The sequence below is a fragment of the Carcharodon carcharias genome, chromosome 3, assembly GCF_017639515.1.
Source record: "Carcharodon carcharias isolate sCarCar2 chromosome 3, sCarCar2.pri, whole genome shotgun sequence".
Lineage (NCBI taxonomy): Eukaryota > Metazoa > Chordata > Chondrichthyes > Lamniformes > Lamnidae > Carcharodon > Carcharodon carcharias.
In genome coordinates, this window is record NC_054469.1 from 4,960,317 (window position 1) to 4,986,711 (window position 26,395).

The 26,395-nt window shown below is 46.9% G+C and overlaps 1 protein-coding gene across 3 annotated transcripts in view; it reads right to left on the reverse strand.

Annotated features, from left to right (window-relative positions):
* Positions 1-26,395, reverse strand: part of tonsl (tonsoku-like, DNA repair protein) — a 109,333-nt gene that overhangs the window by 56,459 nt on the left and 26,479 nt on the right. For all 3 annotated transcript variants that reach the window (XM_041184553.1, XM_041184555.1, XM_041184554.1), the window contains exons 8-10: positions 25,672-25,820; positions 23,057-23,209; positions 19,448-19,573 (exon numbers count right to left, since the gene is read on the reverse strand). In XM_041184553.1, coding sequence (XP_041040487.1) covers positions 19,448-19,573; positions 23,057-23,209; positions 25,672-25,820 — 428 coding nt within the window. The remainder of the gene's footprint in view (positions 1-19,447; positions 19,574-23,056; positions 23,210-25,671; positions 25,821-26,395) is intronic.

A 26,395-nucleotide genomic window follows, 5' to 3' on the forward strand; every position in this document is an offset into this window, starting at 1 on the left:
GCATTTAAGTTAATAAGTGGGGTCAGAGTAAGGAAGACTTTAATAGAGTATAAATTAAGGTCACAGCGCATGTATGTGAATGCACAGTGAGTGGTGAACTATAGGTGCAGGTTGCCATGTGGAAACATGATGCTGGGGCTATAACAGAGACCTGGCTCAAGGAAGGACAGGGCTGGGTGTCAAATATTCCTGGATATAAGGTGCTTAGGAAAGACAGGAAAGGAAGGAAAGCGGGAGGGGGTGACAGTGTTGGTTAAGGAGAGCGTTGCAGTGCTGGAGAAAGAGGATGTCCCTGAAGGGTCAAGCACAGAATCTCCTTGGCTACAGTTAAGGAACAAAAAAGGTGCAATTACATTACTTGGTGTAGACTATGGGTCACCAACTAGTGGGAAGGATGTAGAGGTACAAAACTGTAATGAAATTACAGAGTGTTGAAAAAATTATGGAGTACTTATAATGGGGGACTTTAATTATCCGAATGTAGACTGGGACAGTAGTAGTGTAAAGGGCAGAGAAGGGCAAGAGATAATAGAGTGCGTTCAGGAGAAGTTTCTACAGCAGCATGTTCCCAGTCCAATGAGGAAGGAGGCACTGCTAGATCTGGTTCTTGGGAGTGAGGTAGTCCAAGCGGATCAAGTGCTAGTGGAGAACACTTAGGGGACAGTGATCGTTGTATCCTAAGGTTTAGGCTGACTATCGAAAAGGGCAAAGGGCAATCCAGAGTAAGGGTAATTAAATGGGGGAAAGCCAACTTCAATGGGGTAAGAATGAATTGGGGCCGAACAAATTGGAGTCAAAGATTGGTGGGAAAAACAGTAGCTGATCAATCTGCTACCTTCAAAGAGGAGATGGTTCAGGCACAGTCAAGGTATATTCCCTTAAAAGGTAAAGGTAGGGCAAACAAACCCAGAGCTCCCTGGATAACAAAGGTGGAATTTCAGATCAAGAAGAAAAAGTGTGCTTATGACAGGGGTCAGGTAGAAAATACGATTGGGAACCAGGCGGAACACAGAAGTTCAGAGGGGAAGTGAAAAAGCAAATAAGAGAAGCAAAGAGGTAGTATGAAACAGAGTGGAGCTGACAAACTGAGTGAAGACTTGAAGTTTGGAGAGGGGACCATAAGATGTAGGAGCAGAAGTAGGTCACTTGGCCCATCCAGTCTGCTCTGCCATTCAATGAGGACATGGCTGATTGGATAATCCTCAACTCCACTCTCATTCCTGTCTTTTCCCCAAAGCCCTCGATTCCCTTACTGATTAAAAACCTGTCCATCGCCACTTTGAATATACTTAACGACCCAGCCTCTACAGCTCTCTACGGTAAAGAATTCCACAGATTCACTACCCTCTGAGATGAAATTCTTCCTTATCTGTTTTAAATGGACGACCCCTTACTCTGAGATTATGCCCTCTGGTCCTAGACTCTCCCACAAGGGGAAACAACCTCTCAGCATCTACCCTGTCAAGCCTCCTAAGAATCTTATATGTTTCAATAAACATATTCTCATTCTTCTAAACTCCAATGAGTACAGGCCCACACTACTCAACTTCTCCTCATAAGAAAATCCCTCCATATCCGGGATCAACCTAGAGAATCTTCTCTGGACTGCCTCCAATGTCAGTATATCTTTCCTTAGATAAGGGGACCAAGGCTTTTCACAGCATCCTAGGTGTGGTCTAACTAGTGCCTTGTATAGTTTTAGCAGGACTTCCCTATTTTTATACTTCATCCCCTTTGAAACAAAGGCCAACATTCCATTTTCCTTCCCTATTACCTGCTGAACTTGTATGTTAGCTTTTTGAGATTCATGCACAAGGACCCCAAATCCCTCTGTGCTGTAGCTTTCTGCAGACTTTCTCCATTTAAATAATATTCAGCTCCTCTATTCTTCCTGCCAAAGTGCATAACCTCACATTTTCCCACATTATATTCCACCTGCCAAGTTTTTGCCCACTCACTGAACCTGTCTATACCCCTCTGCAGACTCCTTGTGTCATTCTCACCACTTGCCTTCCCATCTTTTTTTGTATCATCCGTAAACTTGGCGATAGTACATTCACTTCCCTCATCCAAGTCATTAATATATATTGTAAATAATTGTGGCCCCAGCACTGATCCCTGTGGCACTCCACTAGTTACAGGTTGCCATCCTGAAAATGCCCCCCTTATCCCAACTGTCGTCTATTAGTTAGCCAATCCTCTATCCATGTTAATATACTACCCCCAACACCATGGGCTCTTATTAAGTAGCCATATGTGCGGTACCTTATCAAACTCCTTTTGGAAATCCAAATATATTACATCTACTGGTTCCCCTTTATCTATCCTGCTAGTTACCTCCTCAAAGAATTCTAATCAATTTGTCAGGCATGATTTCCTCTTCATTAAGCCATGCTGACTCTGCTTGATTATATTATGTAATTCTAAATGGTCTGTTATGACATCCTTTATAATAGACTCTAACATTTTCCCAATGACAGATGTTAAGCTATCGGGCCTATAGTTACCAGTGCATCCACTTTCTGTAGCTACTTCCTTTAATATCCTAGGATGCAACTCATCAGGTCTTATTTGCCTTTAGCCCCATTAGTTTCCTAGTACTTTTCTCTAGTGATAGTTATTGTATTTATTTCCTCCCCCTCTTTTGCTCCTCGATTATTTGGTATTGGAATGCAATTAGTGTCTTTTACCGTGATGACTGACGCTAAGTATTTATTCAACTCCTCTGCCATTTCCTGATTCCCCATTATTATTTCCCCAGCCTTATTCTCTAAGGGGTCTATGTTCACTTTGGTTTCTCTCTGTTCCTTTTTGTATATCGAAATGAGCTCGTACGGTCCGTTTTTATATTACAATACAAGTTTACCCTCAAAATCTATTTTCGGTCATCTTTTGTTGGTTTTTAAAACTTTCCCAATCCTCTGACTTACCATTAATCTTTGCCACATTGTATGTCTTTTCTTTCAATTTGATACTATCCTTAACTTCCTTGGTTCACCATGGTTGATTTATCCCCTTCCTTGAATCCTCCTTCCTCACTGGGATATATCTTTGTTGTGAGTCATGAACTATTTTCTTACTTTCAACTGTCTTTTCTGCTAAACTCTTTTCCCAGTCCAACTCCAAACCAACTCTGCCCATATTCCTTTGTAATGACCCTTATTTATGTTTAGCATAGTTGTTTTGAACCCAAGTTTCTCACTCAAACTGAATGCTAAATTCTACCATGTTATGGCCACTGTTTCCTCGGGGGGGTCTTTTACTCTGAGATCACTTATCAAACCTGCCTCATTACATATTACTCGATCCAAAATAGCCAGATCCCAGGTTGGACTCGCAACATATTGTTCTAGGAAACTGTCCCGAATACACTCTATGAATTCTTGCTTGTGGCTACCTCTGCCAGTTTGATTTTCTTAATCTACATGAAGATTAAAGTCACCCATGATTCATGTACTGCTTTTTTACATGCCCTCATTATCTCCTTATTTAATCTGTCGTACAGTATAGCTACTGTTCAGGGGGCCTACAGACTACTCCCACCAGTGCCCTTCCCCTTGTTATTTCTTACCTCCATCCATATGGATTCTACATCTTCCGATCCAAGATCATTTCTTGCTATTGTACTTGTTCCATCTCATGCTAACGAAGCTACCCCACCACCCTTTCCTTCCTAATTTTCCTTTTGAAAAGTCACATACCCCTAAATATTTAGTTCCCAGCTTTGATCTCCTTGTAACCACGTCTCCATAATGGCTATAAGATCATACCCATTAACCTCTATTTGTGCTGTTAATTTATTTGTTTTTTTTTCCTAAATACTATGTGCATTTAAGTAAAGAGCCACTAATTTTTGCCTTTTTACCATTTTTCCTCCTTTGACTCTATTTGCTGCTTTTTATTTATGTTTATACACTCTGTCCCTTCCTGTCACACTCTGGGAATCATTACCTAAATAGCTGCCCAGCAAGAGTTCAGTGAAGTGGGGAAGGAGTTGTTCGTTTCATCTTTCTAACTCTGTAGAAATTGGTTCTTGCTTTCTAACAGGGGAAGGAGCTAGCTGTCTGGTGAGTATCTGGGAAGTGGGTAAGTTATATTTTTTTATCTCCTAATTTTTTCTCTCAGTGGGTGAGAGTCTTTGGAACTCTCTTCCTCAAAAGGCGGTGGAAGCAGAGTCTTTGAATATTTTTAAGGCAGAGTTAAATAGATTCTTGTTTAACAAAGGGGGTGAAAGGTTATTAGGGGAAGGCAGGAACGTGGGCTTGAGGTTACATTCAGATCAGGCCATGATCTTACTGAATGACAGAGCAGGCTCGAGGGGCCAAGTGGCCTACTCCTGCTCCTAACTCGTATGTTCGTAAAAGAGACCGACAGCTAACATGAAGAAGGAATCCCAAAGTCTTCTGTGGGCATAAAAATAGTACATCCTTTAGGGAAAGAAATCTGTCCTCCTTCCCTGGTCTGGCATACATGTGACTCCAGACCCACAGCAATGTGTTTAACTCTTAAATGCCCTCTGAAATGGCCTAGCAAGCCGCTCAGTTGTAATAAGCTGCTACAAAGACACAAAACAAAAAGAAACTGGATGGACCACCCGGCATCGACCGAGGCACTGGAAACAACAACGGCAATCTCAGCCCTTTCGACCCTGCAAAGTCCTCCTTACTAACATCTGGGGGCTAGTGCCAAAATTGGGAGAGCTGTCTCACAGACTAGTCAAGCAACAGCCTGACATAGTCATCCTCACAGAATCGTACCTTACAGATAATGTCCCAGACACCACCATCACCATCCCTGGGTATTTCCTGTCCCACCAGCAGGACAGACCCAGAAGAGGTGGTGGCACAGTGGTAAACAGTCAGGAGGGAGTTGCCCTGGGAGACCTCAACATCGACTCCGGACCCCACGAAGTCTCATGGCAGCAGGTCAAATATGGGCGAGGAAACTGCCAGCTAATTACCAAGTACCGCCCTCCCTCAGCTGATGAATTAATGCTCCTCATGTTGAACACCACTTGGTGGGAGCACTGTGGGTGGCAAGGGTGCAGAATGTACTCTGGATGGGGGACTTTAATGTCCATCACCAAGAGAGGCTCGGTAGCACCACTCGAGACTGAGCTGGTGCTTGGTCAGTAGTGGTGCTTGTGCTTAATGATCTTGTGCTTAATAAGAGAATTCTCAAACACAAAGCCATATATATCTGCACCAGTGACATAGCTGCTAGACTGGTTCTGCAGCAGGTGGTGAGGGAACCAACAAGAGGGAAAAACATACTTGACCTCATCCTCACCAACCTGTCTGCCACAGATGCATCTGTCCATGACAGTATCGGTAGGAGTGACCATGGCATAATTGTTGTGGAGACAAAGTCCCTCCTTCACATTGAGGATACCCTCCATCGTGTTGTGCGGCACTACCACCGTGCTAAATGGGATAGATTTCAAACAGATCTAGATCAAGACTGGGCATCCATGAGGTGCTGTGGACCATCAGCAGCAGCAGAATTGTATTCGAACACAATCTGTAACCTCATGGCCCGGCATAACCCCCACTCTACAATTACCATCAAGCCTGGGGATCAACCCTGGTTCAATGAAGAGTGCAGGAGGGCATGTCAGGAGCAGCACCAGGCATACCTAAAAATGAGGTGTCAACCTGGTGAAGCTATAACACAGGACTACTTGCATACCAAACAGCATAAGCAGCAAGTGATAGACAGAACTAAGCGATCCCACAACCAACGGATCACACCTAAGTTCTGCAACCCTGCCACATCCAGTCGTGAATGGTGGTGGACAATTAAACAACTCACTGGAGGAGGAGGCTCCACAAATATCCCCATCCTCAATGATGGAGGAACCCAGTACATCAGTGCAAAAGATAAAGCTGAAGCATTCGCAACAATCTTCAGCCAGAAGTGCCGAGTGGATGATCCACCTCGGCCTCCTCCGGAGGTCCCCAGCATCACAGATGCCAGTCTTCAGCTAATTCCATTCACTCCACGTGATATCAAGAAACGGCTGAAGTCACTGGATACTGCAAAGGCTATGGGCCCTGACAATATTCCGGCAATAGTACTGAAGACTTGTGCTCCAGAAATTGCTGCACCCCTAGCCAAGCTGCTCCAGTACAGCTACAACACTGGCATCTACCCGTCTATGTGGAAAATTGCCCAGGTATGTCCTGTACACAAAAAGCAGGACAAATCCAACCTGGCCAATTACCGCCCCATCAGTCTACTCTCCATCATCAGTAAAGTAACGGAAGGGGTCATCAACTGTGTTATCAAGCGGCACTTGCTTTGCAATAACCTGCTCACTGATGCCCCAGTTTGGGTTCCACCAGGACCACTCAGCTCCTGACCTCATTACAGCCTTGGGTCAAACGTGTTCAAAAGAGCTGAACTCCTGAGGTGAGGTGAGAGTGACTGCCCTTGACATCAAGGCAACAGTTGACCGAGTGTGGCATCAAGGAGCCCTAGCAAAACTGGAGTCAATGGGAATCAGGGGGAAAACTCTCCGCTGGTTGGAGTCATACCGAGCACAAAGGGAGATGGTTGTGGTTGCTGGAGGTCAGTCATCTCAGCTCCAGGACATCACTGCAGGAGTTCCTCAGGGTAGTGTCCTCGGCCCAACCATCTTCAGCTGCTTCATCAATGACCTTCCTTCCATCATAAGGTCAGAAGTGGGGATGTTCGCTGATGATTGCACAATGTTCAGCACCATTTGTGACTCCTCAGATACTGAAGCAGTCCATGTCCAAATGTAGCAAGAACGTGGACAATATCCAGGCTTGGGCTGACAAGTGGCAAGTAACATTCGCGCCACACAAGTGTCAGGCAATGACCACCTCCAACAAGAGAGAATCCAACCATTGCCCCTTGATGTTCAATGGCATTACCATCACTGTGTCTCCCACTATCAACATCCTGGGGGTTACCAATGACCAGAAGCTGAACTGGACTAGTCATATAAATACTCTGGATACAAGAGCAGGTCAGAGGCTGGGAATCCTGCAACGAGTAACTCGCCTCCTGACTCCCCAAAGCCTGTCCACCATCTACAAAACACAAGTCAGGAGTGTGATGGAATACTCTCCACTTGCCTGGATGAGTGCAGCTCCTACAACAGTGAAGAAGCTTGACATCGTCCAGGATAAAGCAGCCCCGCTTGATTGGCTCCACATCCGCAAATATTCACTCCCTCCACCACCGACACATAGTAGCAGCAGTGTGTGTACTATCTACAAGATGCACTGCAGGAATTCACCAAGGCTCCTTAGACAGCACCTTCCAAACCTACGTCCACTACCATCTAGAAGGACAAGAGCAGCAGATAGATGGGAACACCACCACCTGGAAGTTCCCCTCCAAGTCACTCACTATCCTGATTTGGAAACATATCGCCGTTCCTTCACTGTCGCTGGGTCAAAATCCTGGAGCTCCCTTCTTAACACCACTGTGGGTGTACCCACACCACATGGACTGCAGCGGTTCAAGAAGGCAGCTCACCTCCACCTTCTCAAGGGGCAACTAGGGATGGACAATAAATGCTTGCCCAGCCTGTGAAGCCCACGTCCCGTGAATGCATAAAAAAGGGTGGCAAGAGGAGGACTAGGGCTGATTCGGGATCAAAAAGGGGATTTACACATGGAGGCAGGAGGCATGGCTGAGATACTTTGCACCCGTCTTTACCAAGGAAGAAGATGCTGTTGCCCAGGCCATGGTTACAAAGGAGGAAACTCTTGTCACTAGAAGGGTTCAAAATTGATAAGGTGGTGGCACTGGATAGGCTTTCTGACAAGGCACTGGGACCAGATGAGATGCATCCAATGCTACTGTGGAAAGTGAGAGTAGAAATTGCAGCGGCACAGTCATAATTTTTCCGTCTTCCTCGGACTCAGGGGAGGTGACAGAGGACTGAAGGTTTGGAAACATTATTCCCTTGTTGAAGATAAGGGGCAGGGATAAGCCCAGCAATTACAGGCCAGTCAGTTTAATTTCAGTGGTGGGGAAACTGCTAGAAACTAGAACTCGGGACGGAATTAATAGTGACATGGACAAATGTGGATTAATTAAGGAGAGTCAGCATGGATTTCTTAAGGGAAAATCTTTTTCGACTAGCTTGGGAGTTTGTCTAAGAGTTAACAGAGGGGATTAACGAGGGAAATGCTGTGGATGTGAGCTACACGAACTTCCTATAAGGCATTTGATACAATGCTGCACAACAGATCATGAGCAAGGTCACAGAGCGTGGAATAAAAGGGACAGTAACAACATGGATACGGAAATGACTGAGTGACAGGGAACAGTGAGCAGTGGTTAATGGATGCTTTTCGAGGCTGGAGGAAGGTTTCTAATGGAGCTCCGCAAGGATCAGTGTTGTGACCCTTGTTTTTCCTGATATATATCAATGATCTAGACCTTGGTACATAGGGAACAATTTCAAAATTTACAATTGATACAAAACTTGGAAGCATTGTAAACTGTGAGGACAGTGCTTAACTTCAAAACGACACAGACAAGTTGGTGGAATGGGCAGATGGGTGGCAGATGAAGTTCAATGTAGAGAAATGAGAGGTGATTCACTTTGGTAAGAAGAACGCAAGAGACGATATAAAATAAAGGGTACAGCTCTAAAAGGAATGCAGGAGCAGAGGGACCTGAGTATACATGCGCATAAATCATTAAGGTGGCAGGGCAGGTTGAGAGAGCACTAATAAAGCATACAATACTTGTGTTCTCGAGTATCCTGGGCCTTTTAAAATATTTATTAATGGGATGTGGGCGTTGCTGTCTTGGCCAACATTTTTATTGTCCACCCCTAGTTGCCCTTGAGCCGCTGCAGTCCATGTGGTGTAGGTACACCCACAGTGCTGTTAGGGAGGGAGTTCCAGGATTTTGACCCAGCGACAGTGAAGGAATGGTGATATATTTCCAAGTCAGGATGGTGAGTGACTTGGAGGGGAACTTCCAGGTGGTGGTGTTCACATCTATCTGCTGCCCTTGTCCTTCTAGATGGTAGTGATCGTGGGTTTGGAAGGCGCTGTCGAAGGAGCAGTGCATCTTGTAGATGGTACACACACTGCTGCCACTGTGGTGGAGGGAGTGAATGTTTGTGGATGTGGTGCCAATCAAGTGGGCTGCTTTGTCCTGGATGATGTCAAGCTTCTTGAGTGTTGTGGAGCTGCACTCCAAAAACACTCCTGATTAGTGCTTTGTAGACGTTGGACAGACTTCGGGGAGTCAGGAGGTAAGTTACTCATCGTAGGATTCCCAGCCTCTGACCTGCTCTTGTAGCCACAGTATTTATATGGCTAGTCAGTTCAGTTTCTGGTCAGTGGTACCCCCAGGATGTTGAATCCCCCAGGGGATTCAGTGATGGTAATGCCATTGAATTTAAGGGGTGATAGTTTGATTCTCTCTTGTTGGAGTTGGTCATTGGCCTGATACTTGTGTGGCGTGAATGTTACTTGCCACTTGTCAGCCCAAGCCTGAATGTTATTCAGATCTTGCTGCAGTTGGAAATGGACTGCTTCATTATCTGAAGAATTACGAATGGTGAACACTGTGCAATCATCAGCGAACATCTGAACTTATGATGGAAGGAAGGTCATTGATGAAGCAGATGATGGTTGGGCCGAGGACATTATCCTCGACAACCAGCAGAGAGTTTTCCCCGATTCCCATTGACTCCAGTTTTGCTAGGGCTCCTTGATGCCACACTCGGTCAAATGCTGCCTTGATGTCAAGGGCAGTCACTCTCACCTCACCTCTGGACTTCAGCTCTTTTATCCATGCTTGAACCAAGGCTGTAACGAGCTCAGGAGCTGAGTGGCCCTGGCAGAACCCAAACTGGGCATCCGTGAGCAGGCTATTGCTAAGCAAGTGCCACTTGATAACACTGTTGATTACCCCTTCCATTACTTTACTGATGATCGAGGGTAGACTGATGGGGCGGTAATTGGCCGGGTTGGATTTGTCCTGCTTTTTGTGTACAATTTTCCACTTTGCCGGTGTTGTAGCTGTGCTGGGACAGCTTGGCTAGGGGCGTAGCAAGTGCTAGAGCTTCAGTACTATTGCCGGAATATTGTCAGGGCCCACAGCCTTTGCAGTATCCAGTGCCTTCAGCCGGTTCTTGATATCACGGAGTGAATCGAATAGGCTGAAGACTGGCACCCGTGATGCTGGGGACTTCCAGAGGAGGCCGAGATGGATCATTCACTCAGCACACTGGCTAAAGATTGTTGCGAATGCTTCAGCCTCATCTTTTGCACTGAGGAGCCGGGCTTCCCCATCATTGAGGATGGGGATATTTGTGGAGCTTCCTCCTCCAGTGAGTTGTTTAATTGTCCACCACCATTCACGACTGGATGTGGCTAGACTTGAGCTTAGATCTGATCCAAAATAAAAACAGAATATGTTGGAAAAACTCAGCAAGTCTGATTAATTAACACTCCCTTTGTCTTTTTTTTCATGACATCTTTGCCAATCTCTCCTTAGCCCAAACCTATCGCTGGCCTTCTATCCTGCTTCACTTGCTCCACCATCCCCCCTTAAACAGTATAAGTTTCATCACATTTCTACTGCTGTTTAACTCTGAAGAAGGGTCATACAGACTCAAAACGTTACCTCTATTTCTCTCTCCAGAAATGCTGTCAGACCTGCTGAGTTTTTCCAGCATTTTCTGTTTTTATTTCAGATTTCAAACATCCGCAGTATTTTGCTTTTATCTATGATCTGATCTGTTGGTTGTGGGATCGCTTAGCTCTGTCTGTCACTTGCTCCTTATGCTGTTTGGCATGCAAGTAGTCCTGTATTATAGCTTCACCAGGTTGACACCTCATTTTTAGTATGCCTGGTGCTGTTCCTGGCATGGCCTCTTCATTGAACCAGGGTTGAACCCCTGGCTTGATGGTAATGGTAGAGTGGGGGATATGCCAGGCCATGGGGTTACAGATTGTGTTCAAGTACAATTCTGCTGCTGCTGATGGCCCACAGTGTCTCATGGATGCTCAGCCTTGTATTGCTAGATCTGTTCGAAATCTATCCCATTTAGCATGGTGGAGAGCATCTTCAATGTGAAGGTGGGACTTCGTCTCCACAATGACTGTGCAGTGGTCACTCCTACCAATACTGTCATGGACAGATGCATCTGCAGCAGGCAGGCTGGTGAGGATGAGGCCCAGTATGTTTTTCCCTCTTGTTGTCTCCCTCACCACCTGCTGCAACCCCAGTCTAGCAGCTATGTCCTTTAGGACTTGGCCAGCTTTGTCAGTAGTGGTGCTACTATGTCATTCCTGGTGGTGGATATGGAAGTCCTCCACCTGCGCCCTTGCCACCCTCAGTGCTTCCTCCAAGTGATGTTCAACATGGAAGAACATTGATTCATCAGCTGAGGGAGGGCGGTACGTGGTAATCAGCAGGAGGTTTCCTTGCCCACGTTTGACCTGATGCCATGAGACTTCATGGGGTCCTGTCTATTAGGGGCATAGAGTACAAGAGCAACGAAGTTATGTTGAACTTGCATAAGGCATTAGTTAGACCTCAGCTGGAGTGTTATGCCCAGTTCTGGGTGCCACATTTTAGAAGAATGTGAAAGGATCGGAGAGAGTGGATAAGATAGTTACGAGAATAGTTGCAGGGACGAGGAACTTCAGTTATGAAGATCGATTGGAGAAGTTGGGACTGTCCTCCTTGAAGAGAAGGTTGAGAGGAGATTTGAAAGAAGTGTTCAAAATCATGTGGACGGGGGGTTTGGACAGAGTAGATGGGGAAAAACTGTTCCCATTGGTGGAAAGTTTGAAAACGAGAGGGTACGGATTTCATTGGCAAATGAAGCAAAAGCGATATGAGAAAAAATGTTTTCACACAGGGAGTGATTAAGGTCTGGAATGCACAGCCTGAGAGCGTGATGGAGGAAGGTTCAGCCCATTATTTGAAAAGGAACAATGAGCAGGGGTACAGGAGAAGGCAGAGGAATGACATTTGGTGAAATGCTCATTCAGAGAGCTAGTGCAGGCGATGGGCCGAATAATCTCCTTCTGCGCTGTAACAGTGTGTGATTCTGTGAAATACTCAGGCAGCATCTGTGGAGTTAATGTTTCAAGCTGATGAGCTTTCAGAGCTCCTGTTGTGTCACGCTTGCATCATATGACAGCGAGCACATGAAGATGATGGACATTATCACTTTTACAAAAAGAATCTGGCATATGGACAATTTACCTTGACCCAAGACGCAGTCCATTGGGTCAGGTGACTTTTGTGATTTCTGCACAAAAAACTCACTCATGTCTTTGGAAAGTCATCAACGTGTAAATGTTCTCCCAGAACGTTGTTTGGCTTTGGAACTCTCTGCCTCAGAAGGTGGTGGAGGCAGGGTCATTGAATATTTTTTAAGGCAGAGGTAGATAGATCCTTGTTAGGCAAATGAACCAAAGGTTAATCAGGGGTAGATGGGAATGTGGAACTCGAAACACAAACAGATCAACCGTGTTCTCATTGAGTGGCAGAGCAGGCTCGAGGGGCCGAATGGCCTACTCTTGCTCCCATTTTTTATGTCCTTGAGTGGAGCACCCACCCTTGAAAGGCATTCTGGATACAAAACCATTTGTGAATTGACAATTCCTATTGTCTGGATATTTGTAGAAACACAAATTCAGTGGCTGCCCAAGACTATATCTTCAAGCTTAAAACCTAACAAAGAGGGGTGGGGAGAAACCAGTTTATCACAAGCAGGTATGAACAGCCACATTGTGTGGCAATGGCTTCTAATGTCGTAACATCTGTGTGGATAATAGAAGTATTGATCATGTGGTCACATGATTGAAACTGACTAGAGATAGCATCTCATTATTTGGAAGACCAGCCAGGGGCAAGTCAGTCTGGAGGCCAACAAGACACAAGAGGGAACCATCCTCCAGCAAGTAGAAAGGAACCCTGCCTAATACAACTAGTTGCCCCAGGCAACGTGTGAAAGAGAGAGAGAGGGGGGCTAATTTGTCTTCACCTGGAAAGATTCGTCTTTACAGAAGCTCGACTATAACTTCATAGGATAAACCTAGAGACTTTCAACCTCCATTTATCTTCAAGAGCCATGAGAGAACAGCTTGTAATAAACTGGTTTCTCCCCACTCCTCTTTGTTAGATTTTAAGCTTGAAGATATAGTCTTGGGCAGCCACTGAATTTGAGTTTCTATAAATATCCAGACAATAGGAATTGTCAATTCTTGCATCTTAAAGGACCACTTTAAAAACTTGATTTGCTTATTGTTATTCAGTTAATAGCCTAAATGCATGCTTGATCTCTAGGATTCATCTTTCCTTGCGCACACGTGTGTGTGCAAGAGAGAGAGAGTTGTGTGAATAAACATTTATCTTTTCTTCTGATTTGAACTTATCAGAGAGCCTGTTTTGTGTTTATTCTTTGAAGTTACAATACTCAAAAGGTTTAAACGCCCCCTCCTCTAAAACATACATTTTGTTGCAAACAACCAAGAGGTGAGGACAAAGGGAAAGAGTTATTCTGCCATCTCTTGCTGCCTGTAATAGTGGTTATAAGGATCATATCTTCTGTTCGTAGTCTCTGGTATAATGTCCTTGCCAGACACTGGCAGTCTGTTGTGTACCGACAGTTGTTGACTTTTGACGATACTGCGCCACAGAATTGCCTGATGACCGTAACATCATAGTTGTACATTACAATGAGGGCCATATATCTCCTTACTGGACAGGACAGGAGTGGATGGGTGTGGGGAGATAATCAGGAATCCAGAACCAGGAGGAAAATCTTCGTTTTCAAGTTTGGCCACCAGGAGAGAAATCCTCCCAAGTTGTGGATGGGGCAGAAAGGTGGGATTTCCTGTTAACTGCTGCTCTGGGATAAGACAAGACAGGGCAATGGACCCGGAAAACATATGCCACGTTTCATTACAGGTTACAGTGTAATGAGGATCAGTAACAGTCAGCCCCTCGAGAAAGGTGTGCATGCGGGAGCTGAGCTATCAAGGCTGACTGACATCAAGAGATTTTCACGGGGGTGAGTTACCAAGGAATACCAAACAGAGACAGGCAAATGGGAGCTAAATCACAGGTCAGCAATCATCTGGCTGAACAGAACAGGATTGATGGGCTGAATGGCCTCCTCTTTCCCTGTTCCTGTGAATGGCTTCAGGAAGAGTCAAAAATGGCTTAGACTGGAAACAGAGGGAAAAATGGAGGGAGGGAAAAAAAAACATAGACCCAAGGGGAGAGAAATAGCTGTGGGAGGGGGGGGCAATAAGCTAACCCTTGGGTCTCTTGGTCAATGCCCCACCCTGGTTCTGAGTGAAAATCAGATTTAGTCACCCGGCCTTATAAAAGAGAACTAATTCTAGCATAAAGCAACTAAAGCGAGGCACCACTGTGTCAGTTTATAAGGAGCGGGGTGGGGTGAGCGACTTACAGCGGCATCATATGCCTCCTAAAATTCAACCCAGGGCAGCAGGGAGACCACACAGTCCAAATTGTGTAAATTGTAGCAGCCAATCCCACAGTAACATTGCCAGAGGGAATACAGGAACATAAGCAATAGAACAGGAGGAGGTCATTCGGCTGAATCACGGAATCATAGTGCAGAAGAGGCCCTTCAGCCCTTCGAGTCTGCACCGACATGAGAGAAACACCTGACCTACCTACCTAACCCCATTTACCAGCACTTGGCCCATAGCCTTGAATGTTATGACGTGCCAAGTGCTCATCCAGGTACTTTTTAAAGGATGCGAGGCAACCCACCTCCACCACCCTCCCAGGCAGCGCATTCCAGACCGTCACCACCCTCTGGGTAAAAGAGTTTTTCCTCACATCCCCCCTAAACCTCCTGCCCCTCACCTTGAACTTATGCCCCCTTGTGACTGACCCTTCAACTAAGGGGAACAGCTGCTCCCTATCCACCCTGTCCATGCCCCTTAATCTTGTACACCTCGATCAGGTCACCCCTCAGTCTTCTCTGCTCCAACGAAAACAACCCAAGTCTATCCAACCTCTCTTCATAACTTAAATGTTTCATCACAGGCAACATCCTGGTGAATCTCCTCTGCACCCTCTCCAGTGCAATCACATCCTTCCTGTAATGTGGCTTTAGTAATAGGGGCATTGAGAACCAGAGTAAGGAGGTCGTGTTGAGCTTGCATAAGACACTTGTTAGGCCACATCTGGAGTACTGCACCATACTTGAGGAAGGATGTGAAGGTATTGGAGAGAGTACAGAGGAGATTCACAAGAATGATTCCCGGAATAAAGAACTGTAACTAATAGGATAGATTGGAGAGGTTAGGTCTGTTTTGCTTGAAGAGAAGGCTGAGAAGAGACTTGGAGGTATTCAATATCACATCCGTCTTCACCCAAGAGAATGAGGATGAAGGCATCGAACTCGGGGAGAGAGACTGTGAGGTTCTTGAGCAAATTGATATAGGGAGTGACAAGGTATTGGAGGTGTTGGCAGGCTCAAGAGTAGACAAATCACCAGGTCCGGATGATTTGTGTCCCAGACTGCTGAGGGAGGCAAAGGAGGAGATCACAGGTGCTCTGACCCAAATTTTTAATTCCTCTCTGGCCACGGGGGAGGTGCCAGAGGACTGGAGAACAGCTAATGCGGTTCCGCTATTTAAGAAGGGTTGTAGAGATAAGCCAGGGAACTACAGGCCAGTGAGTCTCACGTCAGTGGTAGGGAAACTATTGGAGAAAATTCTGAAGGAGAGTATATATCTCCGCTTGGAAAGGCAAGGTTTGATCAGGGATAGTCAGCATGGCTTTGTCAGAGGGAGGTCATGCCTAACAAATCTGATTGAATGTTTTGAGGAGGTGACCAGGTGTGTAGATGAGGGTAGTGCAGTTGATGTAGTTTATATGGATTTCAGCAAAGCCTTTGACAAGGTCCCACATGGGAGACTTATAAAGAAGGCAAAGGCACATGGGATACAGGGTAATTTGATAAGGTGGATTCAAAATTGGTTCAGTTGTAGGAGACAGAGGGTGATGACAGAAGGATGCTTTAGTGACTGGAAGCCAGTGTCCAGTGGCGTACCACAGGGATCTGTGCTGGGTCCCCTATTATTTGTCATTTGTATAAACGACATAGATGATTATGTGGGGGGGGTAGGATTAGTAGGTTTGTGGCTGACACAAAGATTGGCTGGGTGGTTAATAGTGAGGTTGAGTGTCTTGGGCTACAGGGAGATATAGACGGGATGGTCAAATGGGCAGATAAGTGGCGGATGGAATTTAACCCTGAAAAGTGTGAGGTGATACACTTTGGAAGGAGTAATTTGACAAGGAAGTATTCAATGAACGGCATGACACTAGGAAGTTCTGAGGAACAAAGGGACCTTGGCGTGTGTGTCCATAGATCTCTGAAGGTGGAGGGGCATGTTAGTGGGGTGGTGAAAAAGGCACATGGGACACTTGCCTTTATCAATCGAGGCATAGATTACAAAAGTCGGGAGGTCATGTTGGAGTTGTATAGAACCTTGGTGAGGCCACAACTGGAGTACTGTGTCTGGGACACAAATCATCCGAACCTGGAGATCTGTCCACTTTTAAACCTGCCAACACCTCCAATACCTTGTCATACCCTATATCAATTTGCTCAAGAACCTCATAAAATCTATCCCCGAGTTCAATAGCTTTATACCCAATCTCTTGGGTGAAGACGGATGTGAAGTGTTCATTCAACACACCAGCGATGTCCTCTGGCTCCACCCATAGATTGCCCCGTTGGTCCCTTATGGGCCCTACTCTTTCCCTGGTTATCCCCTTCCCATTGATATACTTATAGAATATCTTGGGATTTACCCTACTTTTACCAGCCAGAGCTTTCTCATGTCCCCTCTTTGCTCTCCTAATTGCTTTCTTAAGCTCCACCCTGCACTGTCTATACTCCACTAATGCTGATTTGCTTCCCTTGTACCTGTTAAAAGCCTCTCTTTTCCTTCTCATCTTATCCTGAATATCTCTGGTCATCCATGGTTCTCTGGGCCTGTTACTCCTTTCTACCACCCTAGAGGTAACATATGTTGAGCCTGTATCCTCCCCATTTCCTTTTTGAACACCCCCCACTGTTCCTCTGTAGATTTCCCCACAAGTAACTGTTCCCAGTCTAACTTGGCCAGACCCTGCCTTATTTCACTAAAATCTACTCTCCCCCAATCCAAAACATTTTTTTTTGCAACTTGTCGATTTCTTTGTCCATAACAAACTTAAACTGTACCATGTTGTGGTCGTTATCACTAAAATGCTCCCCCACCACCACCTCAGTCACCTGTCCGGCTTCATTCCCCAGAATTAGGTCCAGCAATGCACTGTCCCTTGTTGGACCCTCTACATATTGATCTAAAAAGTTCTCCTGTACACATTTCAAGAAATCCACTCCATCCAAGCCCTTTGCACTCCGTCTATCCCAATTAATGTTGGGAAAGTTGAAATTACCTAATATAATTACCCTATTGTTATTGTTTTTACACACCCCCACAAATTGTGCACATATTTGCTCCTCAATTTCCCAGAGACTATCTGGGGATCTATAATAAACACCTAACAATGTGGCTGCCCCTTTTTTATTCTTAAGCTCTACCCACAAAGCTTCATTCGATGCCCCCTCCAAGATATCATCTCTCCTTACTGCAGTCACTGACTCCTTAACTAATAATACAATGCCTCCTCCTCTTTTACCCCCTCCCCTGTCTCGCCTGAAGATTCTTTATCCCGGAATGTTGAGCTGCCAATCCTGCTCTTCCCTTAACCATGTCTCAGTGATGACTGCTATATCACAATTCCACATGTCAATCCTCACCCTTAACTCATCCATTTTACCTGTAATACTCCTGGCATTAAAGTAGAGGCCATCCAGCCTTGCCTTACTCCCTTGAAGCTTATTGCAGCTCTACTCCCTCTGACTTGATTGTTTTACTGTATTATGATGTGCCCCTATTCTACAAACATTGTGTCCCCCCCACCTTGCCGAATTAGTTTAAACTCCTCTCAACAGCACTAGCAAACTCGCCTGCAAGGATGTTAGTCCCGCTCTGGTTCAGATGTAGACCATCCTGCTTGTACAGGTCCCACCTTCCCCAGAAACGGTCCCAGTGATACAGGAATCTAAAACCCTCCCTCCTGCACCATCTCTTAAGCCACGTATTTATCTGCACTATTCTCCTGTTTCTGAGCTCACTAGCATGTGGCACTGGGAGTAATCCAGAGATTACAACCCGAGAGGTCCTGCTTTTTAGTCTACTGCCTAACTCCCTGAATTCTTGATGCAAGACCTCATCCTTCTTTCTACCTATGTCATTGGTACCAACATGCACCATGACCTCTTCCTTATCACCCTCCCCCTTCAGGATGCCCTGCAGCCGTTCAGTGACATCCCGGACCCTGGCACCAGAGAGGCAACACACCATCCTGGAGTCACGCTGACGGCCACAGTAGCGCCTATCTGTTCCCCTGACTATAGAATCCCCTATTACTATTGCTCTTCCTCTCTTCCTCCCCTCCTGCACAGACAGGCTGCTATGGTGCCAGAAGATTGGCTCTGTCCGCACTCCCTGGAGGAACCAGCACCCTCATCAGCCTCCAAAATGGAATACCGATTTGTGAGTGGGACCCCGGGGACTCCTGAACTACCTGCCTGTTTCTCTTGGACTGCCTGGTCACCCATTCCCTTCCTTCCTCAAGTCCCTTCATCTGCGGTGTGACCACCTCTCTAAACGTGCTATCCACAATGCTCTCAGACTCACAGATGCTCCAGAGTGTCCCCAGCTGCCGTTCCAGCTCTGAAACCCGAGCTTCCAGGAGCTGCAGCTGGACACACTTCCTGCACACATGCTGGTCCCGGGCACTGGAAATGTCCCCGGCTTCCCACATGGAGCACACCACGGCTTTGAACTTCTATCTCAACTCCACCTTCCCACACTAGCCTCATATTCCTTAATTCGCTTAGTGCCAAAAGATATGTCGATCTCTTGTCGCGAGTATACTCAGTGAATGAGCATCCACAGCTCTCTGGGTTAGAGAAATTCAAAGATTCACAACCCTCTAATTGAAGAAATTTCTCCCCATCTCAGTCCTAAATTAATTTCTTATTCCAAGACTTTATTTAGTTCTAGATTCACCAGCCTGGAGAAACAGCCCCTTCCTAACCACCCTCATCAATCCCTTTTCTTGTTTAATTTATTCTTTCATGGGACATCGGCATCACTGGCTGGGCCAGCATTTTTATCCCCTATGCCTAATTGCCCTTGAGAAGGTGATGGTGAGCCGCAGCAGTGTATAACTCTCAAGAATTGCTTGGCTAAGGGATAGAGGGGAAATACAGTGAGCGTGTTGGGGGTGGTTTGTGGGAGGAGGTGGGGGGGGGGGGGTCTCTCCTCCCTCCTATATAGAACAAAGCCCCCAATAGATCAGTGTTGGGATTTACCTGCAGTCTGGGTAGCTGAGCCTGTTGAGCACACCGCAGTGCGTTCCGATAACACTCCTCCAGCTCACCATAGGTTTGTCCGCCCTCTTCTTTGGCCAATGCCATGTTTAGCCAGGTCTTGCACTCCTATAATAAACAGGAAGTATTCAGTAGCTGCTAGTGACCAGATGAAGCTCGGTCCCTCTGCTTGAACCACCACCCCACCCGCCCCTCAAATCGCCCCAGTAGCAGCTCCTCACTAATGGGGTTTGGGAAGCACTACCCCTCTGTCTGTGAGGGAACACCAGTTTGGGTTGTTGATAAATAATTGCGTTCACACATGATGCAAACTGAATTACATAAACACTTGATAGGGGAACATCTGCAGACCTTTGGGGAAAGAGTAAGGAGCGGGACTCATTAGATAGCACAATGGGCCGAATGACCTCCTTCTGGGCTGAATGACCTCTTCTGTGCTGTTTTATTCAATGAAGTAGCATCTTGGAATAAGCCCAGCCTCAGGATGCTGAGGCTATCACCCTCAAATTATATATACAGTACCATCTACAAGATGCACTGCAGGAATTCACCAAGGCTCCTTAGACAGTACCTTCCAAACCCTCGACCGCTACCATCTAGAAGGACAAGGGCAGCAGACAAATGGGAACACCACCATCTGGAAGTTCCCCTCCAAATCACTCACCATCCTGACTTGGAATTATATCACCGTTCCTCCATTGTCGCTGGGTCAAAATCCTGGAACATTCTCTATGACTGTGACAGGAGTAAACTTTCCCTCCTCATCCTGTCTGCAACCTTTGACATGGTTTTGACCACACCGTCCTTCTCCAATGTCTCTCCACTGTCATCCAGCTGATGGGGCTGCTCTCACCTGGTCTAATCATAGCCAGAGAATCACTGGTCCTGTGCCCACACCATTACCTTGGCCCCCTCCTCTTTCTCATCTACATATTGCCTGACAGCAAACTCCATGTTTGAACCCCTCCAGTCAGATTTCTACCCCTGCCACAGTACTGAAGCAACTCTTATCAGAGTCACAAATGGCATCCTGTAACGAAGGTTAACCATCCCTCCGCTGTCTCAAAATTATCAAACAGTTTATCGGGCATCGAGTAGTGGATGAGCAGAAATTTCTTCCAATTAAATAAAGAGAAGTTCGAAGCCATTGTTTCCAGTCCCCAGTCCAAACTCTGTTCCCCTTTTATCTACTCATCCCTCTCCCTGGCAACTGAGAGGCTGAACCAAACCATTCACACCTTCAGTGTTACACTTGATCCTGAGGTGAACTTCCGACCACAAATTTGTATCACTAAGACAGCCGATTTCTATCTCTGCTACACCGCTCGACGTCATCCTTCTGCACCCGAAACCCAGGTTGGTGTCTTGGTTACCCCGATACTTAACCATTGCAATGCGCTCCTGACCAACCTCCCATATCTGTCTCTCTGTTAACATCAGCTAGCCTGAAATCTTGCTGTCTGTGTCCTGACCAACACCAAATCCCATTCCCCCATCTCCCCTGTGCTCATTGTCATAGAGTCATAGAGGTCCACAGCACAGAAAAAAGCCCTTCGGCCCATCGAGTCTGCGCCGGTCAAACAAGTACCTAACTCTAATCCCATTTTCCAGCACTAGGCCTATAGTCTTGTCCGCCATGGTATCGCAAGTGCACATCCAAATACTTCTTCAATGTTATGAGGGTTTCTGCCTCTACCACCCTTTCAGGCAGTGAGTTCCAGATTCCCACCACCCTCTGGGTGAAAATATTCTTCCTCACATCCCCTCTAAACCTCCTGCCCCTTACCTTAAATCTATGCCCCCTGGTTATTGATCCCTCCATCAAGGGGAAAAGTTACTTCCTGTCTACCCTATCTATGCCCCTCATAATTTTCTACACCTCAATCATGACCCCCTCAATCTCCTCTGCTCCAAGGAAAATAACCCTAGACTATCCAATCTCTCCCCATAACTAAAACTCTCCAGCCCAGGCAACATCCTGGTAAATCTCCTCTGCACTCTCTAGTGCAATCACATCCTTCCTATAATGCAGATTCCAGAACTGCACACAATACTCTAGCTGTGGCCTAACCAGCGTTTTATACAGTTCCAGCAAAACCTCCCTGCTCTTATATTCAGAGATAAAAACAAAAAAACTGCGGATGCTGGAAATCCAAACCAAAAACAAAAACAGAATTACCTGGAAAAACTCAGCAGGTCTGGCAGCATCGGCGGAGAAGAAAAGAGTTGACGTTTCGAGTCCTCATAACCCTTCGACAGAACATCTTTTGATGATCTGCTTCTATCACTGCTTGTTTGTCCCTACAACCACACCAACCCCCTCCACTTCTCTCTCTCTCTCTCTCCCCACCCCCCACACACCTTAAACCAGCTTATATTTCAACTCTTTCTTGGACTCGAACTCAAGTTCTGTCGAAGGGTCATGAGGACTCGAAACGTCAACTCTTTTCTTCTCCGCCGATGCTGCCAGACCTGCTGAGTTTTTCCAGGTAATTCTGTTTTTGTTTCTGCTCTTATATTCTATGTCTCGGCTAATAAAGGCAAGTATCCCATATGCCTTCTTAACCACCTTATCTACCTGTCCCACTACCTTAAGGGACCGGTGGACATGCACACCAAGGTCCCTCTGATCCTCGGTACTTCCCAGGGTCCTACCATTCATCGTGTATTCCCGTGCCTTGTTTGTCCTGCCCAAGTGCATCACATCACACTTATCCGAATCAAATTCCATTTACCACTGATCAGCCCATTTGACCAGCCCATCTATATCCTCCCATATTCTAAGGCTATCCTCCTCGCTATTTACCACCCCTCACCCATTTTTATGTCATCTGCAAACTTAATGATCAACCCTCCTACATTCAAGTCTAAATCATGTATATGTACCACAAACAGCAAGGCACCCAACACCGATCCCTGTGGAGCCCCACCAGACACAGGCATCCAGTCACAAAAACACCCCTCGATCATCACCCTCTGCTACCTGCCACTCAGCCAATTCTGGATCCAATTTGCCAAATTGCCTTGGATCCCATGGGCTCTTACCTTCGTTATCAGTCTCCCATGAGGGACCTTATCAAAAGCCTTGCTGAAGTCCAAGTAGACTAGGTTGTCCTACACCAGCTCCCGGTTAAGCCATGCCTCAATTATAAAAGTCTCATCCTTGGTCTCCAATTCCTCTGCACCCTCGTTCCTCCCTAACTCTGTCATCTCCTCCAGTCTGAGATAACTGCACCACTCCATAGCTGGCTTCTTGAGTATCCTCGATTTTATTCACTCCACTTTTAGCAGCTGTGCCTTCAGCTGCCTCAGTGCCAAACTGTTGAATTCCCCCCCTAACCAGCCCCCCACCCCCGGCTTTTTTTGTTTGTTGAGAAGGTCCTTACAACCTACTTCTTTGGCCAATGTTTTGGATCCACCTGCCCTAATGGCCTCATTTGGTTTGATTTTAAATTTTGATTTTGAATGCGGCCGTGAGGCCCTCTGGGACATCCCATTGCGTTCCAACTCGATGTAAATACAAGTGGTTGTTGTCTTGCTGCCTAGAATTACTAAGAGTGCAGACAGTGCTGAGCGGGTCCATGAGCTCACCTCCTTGGGGTTTCCCTTGCGCAGAACCAGCTCAGCTTCATAGTGCTCGATAGAATGTTCATAATCCCTCAGGTCAGCAAATGTGGTGGCCAGTGAAACGTGAATAACAGCCAGCTCCCGGTCAGGCTTCCTCAACACCTCCGCATACTTCAGCTGAGAGTGGGGGCAGTGGGGGGGGGGTGCAGGGGGAGGGGAGAGGGAGAGGGAGAGGGGGCAGGGGGAGGGGAGAGGGAGTGTGGGTGGGTGGGGGGGAGGGAGACAGACACTGATTGAGACAGAGAATTTTGAAGGAAGTGATACCTGTGCTTCCCCCTCCCCACCCCCTGGAATCTTGGAAATGTATGGAATCAGGGGCAGGCCCAGTTTGGATTCGGTTTACACAATCCAGGGAAGATCTTGAGCCTTTTGCATCTTAACTCCTCAAATCCAATGATTAGTATTTGAAGTGGAGTCACTGTAGAGAAATGCAGCAGACAACATGACTGCACAGCCCACATCCCACAACTACTAGCAAAATAAATCATCATGTGATCTGCTTGGTGCTATTTAAGGAAGGAATGAGTTCAACAGGTCAGGGGGCCTCGGTTCAAAATCTCGCCTGAAAGACGACCCCTCCGGCAGTGCGGCGCCCCCTCAGTGCTGACCCTCCGGTGCTCCCTCAGCGCTGACCCACCGACAGTGCAGCACTCTCTCAGTACTGACCCCCCGACAGTGCGGCACTCTCTCAGTACTGACCCCCCGACAGTGCGGCACTCTCTCAGTACTGACCCCCCGACAGTGCGGCACTCTCTCAGTACTGACCCCCCGACAGTGCGGCACTCTCTCAGTACTGACCCCCCGACAGTGCGGCACTCTCTCAGTACTGACCCCCCGACAGTGCGGCACTCTCTCAGTACTGACCCCCCGACAGTGCGGCACTCTCTCAGTACTGACCCTCTGACAGTGCGGCACTCCCTCAGTACTGACCCTCTGACAGTGCGGCACTCCCTCAGTACTGACCCTCTGACAGTGCAGCACTCCCTCAGTACTGACCCTCTGACAGTGCTGCACTCCCTCAGTACTGACCCTCTGACAGTGCAGCACTCCCTCAGTACTGACCCTCTGACAGTGCAGCACTCCCTCAGTACTGACCCTCTGACAGTGCAGCACTCCCTCAGTACTGACCCTCCGACAGTTCGGCGCTCCCTCAGCACTGACCCTCCGACAGTGCGGTGCTCCCTCAGCACTGACCCTCCGACAGTGCGGTGCTCCCTCAGCACTGACCCTCCGACAGTGCGGCGCTCCCTCAGCACTGACCCCCTGACAGTGCGGCGCTCCCTCAGCACTGACTTGCTGACTAATGCACAGGGAGTGTCTGCTCGGGTTAAAGATTTGAACCCACAATCGCTTCCTCAGAGGCAACAGTGTTACCCACTGAGCGACTTGGAAAGCATGTGCTCCACCCAGTATAGTTGGTGCTTCTTCATGCAGAGAATGCATGGGGATGGTGTAGTGGTATTGTCACTGGACTAGTAATCCAGAGACCCAGCTCTGGGGACCCGGGTTCAAATCCCACCACAGCAGATGGTGAAATTTGAATTCAATAAAAATCTGGAATTAAAAGTCTAACGGTGACTATGAAACCATTGTCGATTGTTGTAAAAACCCATCTGGTTCACTAATGTCCTTTAGAGAAGGAAATCTGCCATCCTTACCTGGTCTGGCCCACATGTTGACTCTTAAATGCCTCCTGAACAATAAATGCTGACCCAGCCACCGACACCCACCTCCAATGAATATTAAAAAGAAAATAGAATCACATCCCTACATTCTGGTGGGGATTGACTGGAGATGGAGGGAGTGAAATTTAAATTTTGAGGCTGTCAACTTCTCGAAGGATAGCTGCAAAATTGAAAAAAAAAAACACGCTCCAAAGCTTGGTTTGAGGTAACTCTAGCTAACAGAACGCGGGTTCTCACAATCCTGGTTTTCTAAACCGGGAACCCTGCATTCCAGGGATGTGGCACTACCTGAAAGGCTGGCAGTTCCTGGCCATACATCTGCAGAGGGCAGCTCATGACCAACCACACTGCGGACGTGGAGTCACATACAGACCGGGTCTGCCTAAAAATGGCTGATTTCCCTCCTCAACGGACATGAGTGAGCTGCTTGGAGTTTGACAACAATCTGACAACCGCATGATCACTCTTACTTTTTATTTTCAGACGATCAGATTCTCAAAACAGTGGGATATGAACACCCAATCTCTGGATTATTAGTCTGGTAACAGAACCACTCGATTTACTGTCATCACACTGACAAACAAATAATTTTTCAATCCCAATTCCTCTCCTGTCCCACGGACCGGAATTGATTCTGCATCTATTGATCCAACAATTGCATCAATATTCTGAGGAGGAAACCCTCTCGGGGCCATGGAAAAAGAGCAAGGGAGTGGAATTATTTGGATAGCGCTTTCAAAAGAGCTGTCACAGGCATAATGGGCTGAATGGCCTCCTTCTGCACTTGGTGAATCTCTGAGCATTTGGTGCGGAGAGATTCAGTGTTAAGGGGTTTTGACCAGCCTGGACCCCGGCCTGTGTGGGGAGCAGTCTCTCTCACTGTCGCCTGCTTACCTGCATCTTGTAATAATCGATGGCTTTCCGGTAGGATCCCACCTTACAGCAGAGATCCCCAAGCTGCTCGCAAAGTCCCAACCCATCTTGCTGTTGCTCCTTCTCAGGTAGTTCAGATAAGGCCTCCTCCAATCGAGACCCTTTTACAGCTGGGAGGGGTGGTAAGGAACACGGACGTTAATTGCTAAGGAGGACATGTATAGAGGAAACCTTGAGCACCCAGTGCGAGGCAAAAATCAACCCCCATCCCTCCATTACATGCAGAAAGGAAGGAGAGAAAGGAGGGGTGAGGCAGCATGTGTGGGCTGGCAGAGAGAGAGAGAGAGAGAGGCAGGCACAGAGAGAGAGAGAGGTAGGCAGAGAGAGAGAGAGAGAGGCAGGCAGAGAGAGAGAGAGAGGCAGGCAGAGAGAGAGAGAGAGAGGCAGGCAGAGAGAGAGGCAGGCAGAGAGAGAGAGGGAGAGAGAGAGGCAGGCAGAGAGGAGAGAGGAGAGGAGAGGAGAGAGAGAGAAAGAGGAGAGGGAGAAAGAGGAGAAAGAGAGAGTCAGAAACTGTCAGGGGACAAGGCGGCACTGTAAAGTGCAGTCACTATTTCAATGTAGGAAAATGGCAGTCAATTTGTGCACAGTAAGCTCCCACAAACAGCAACGTGAGAAATGACCCAATGATCTGTTTTTGTGAAGTTGATCCGAGTGTTAAATATTTTCCAGGTCTCCAGGGTGAATA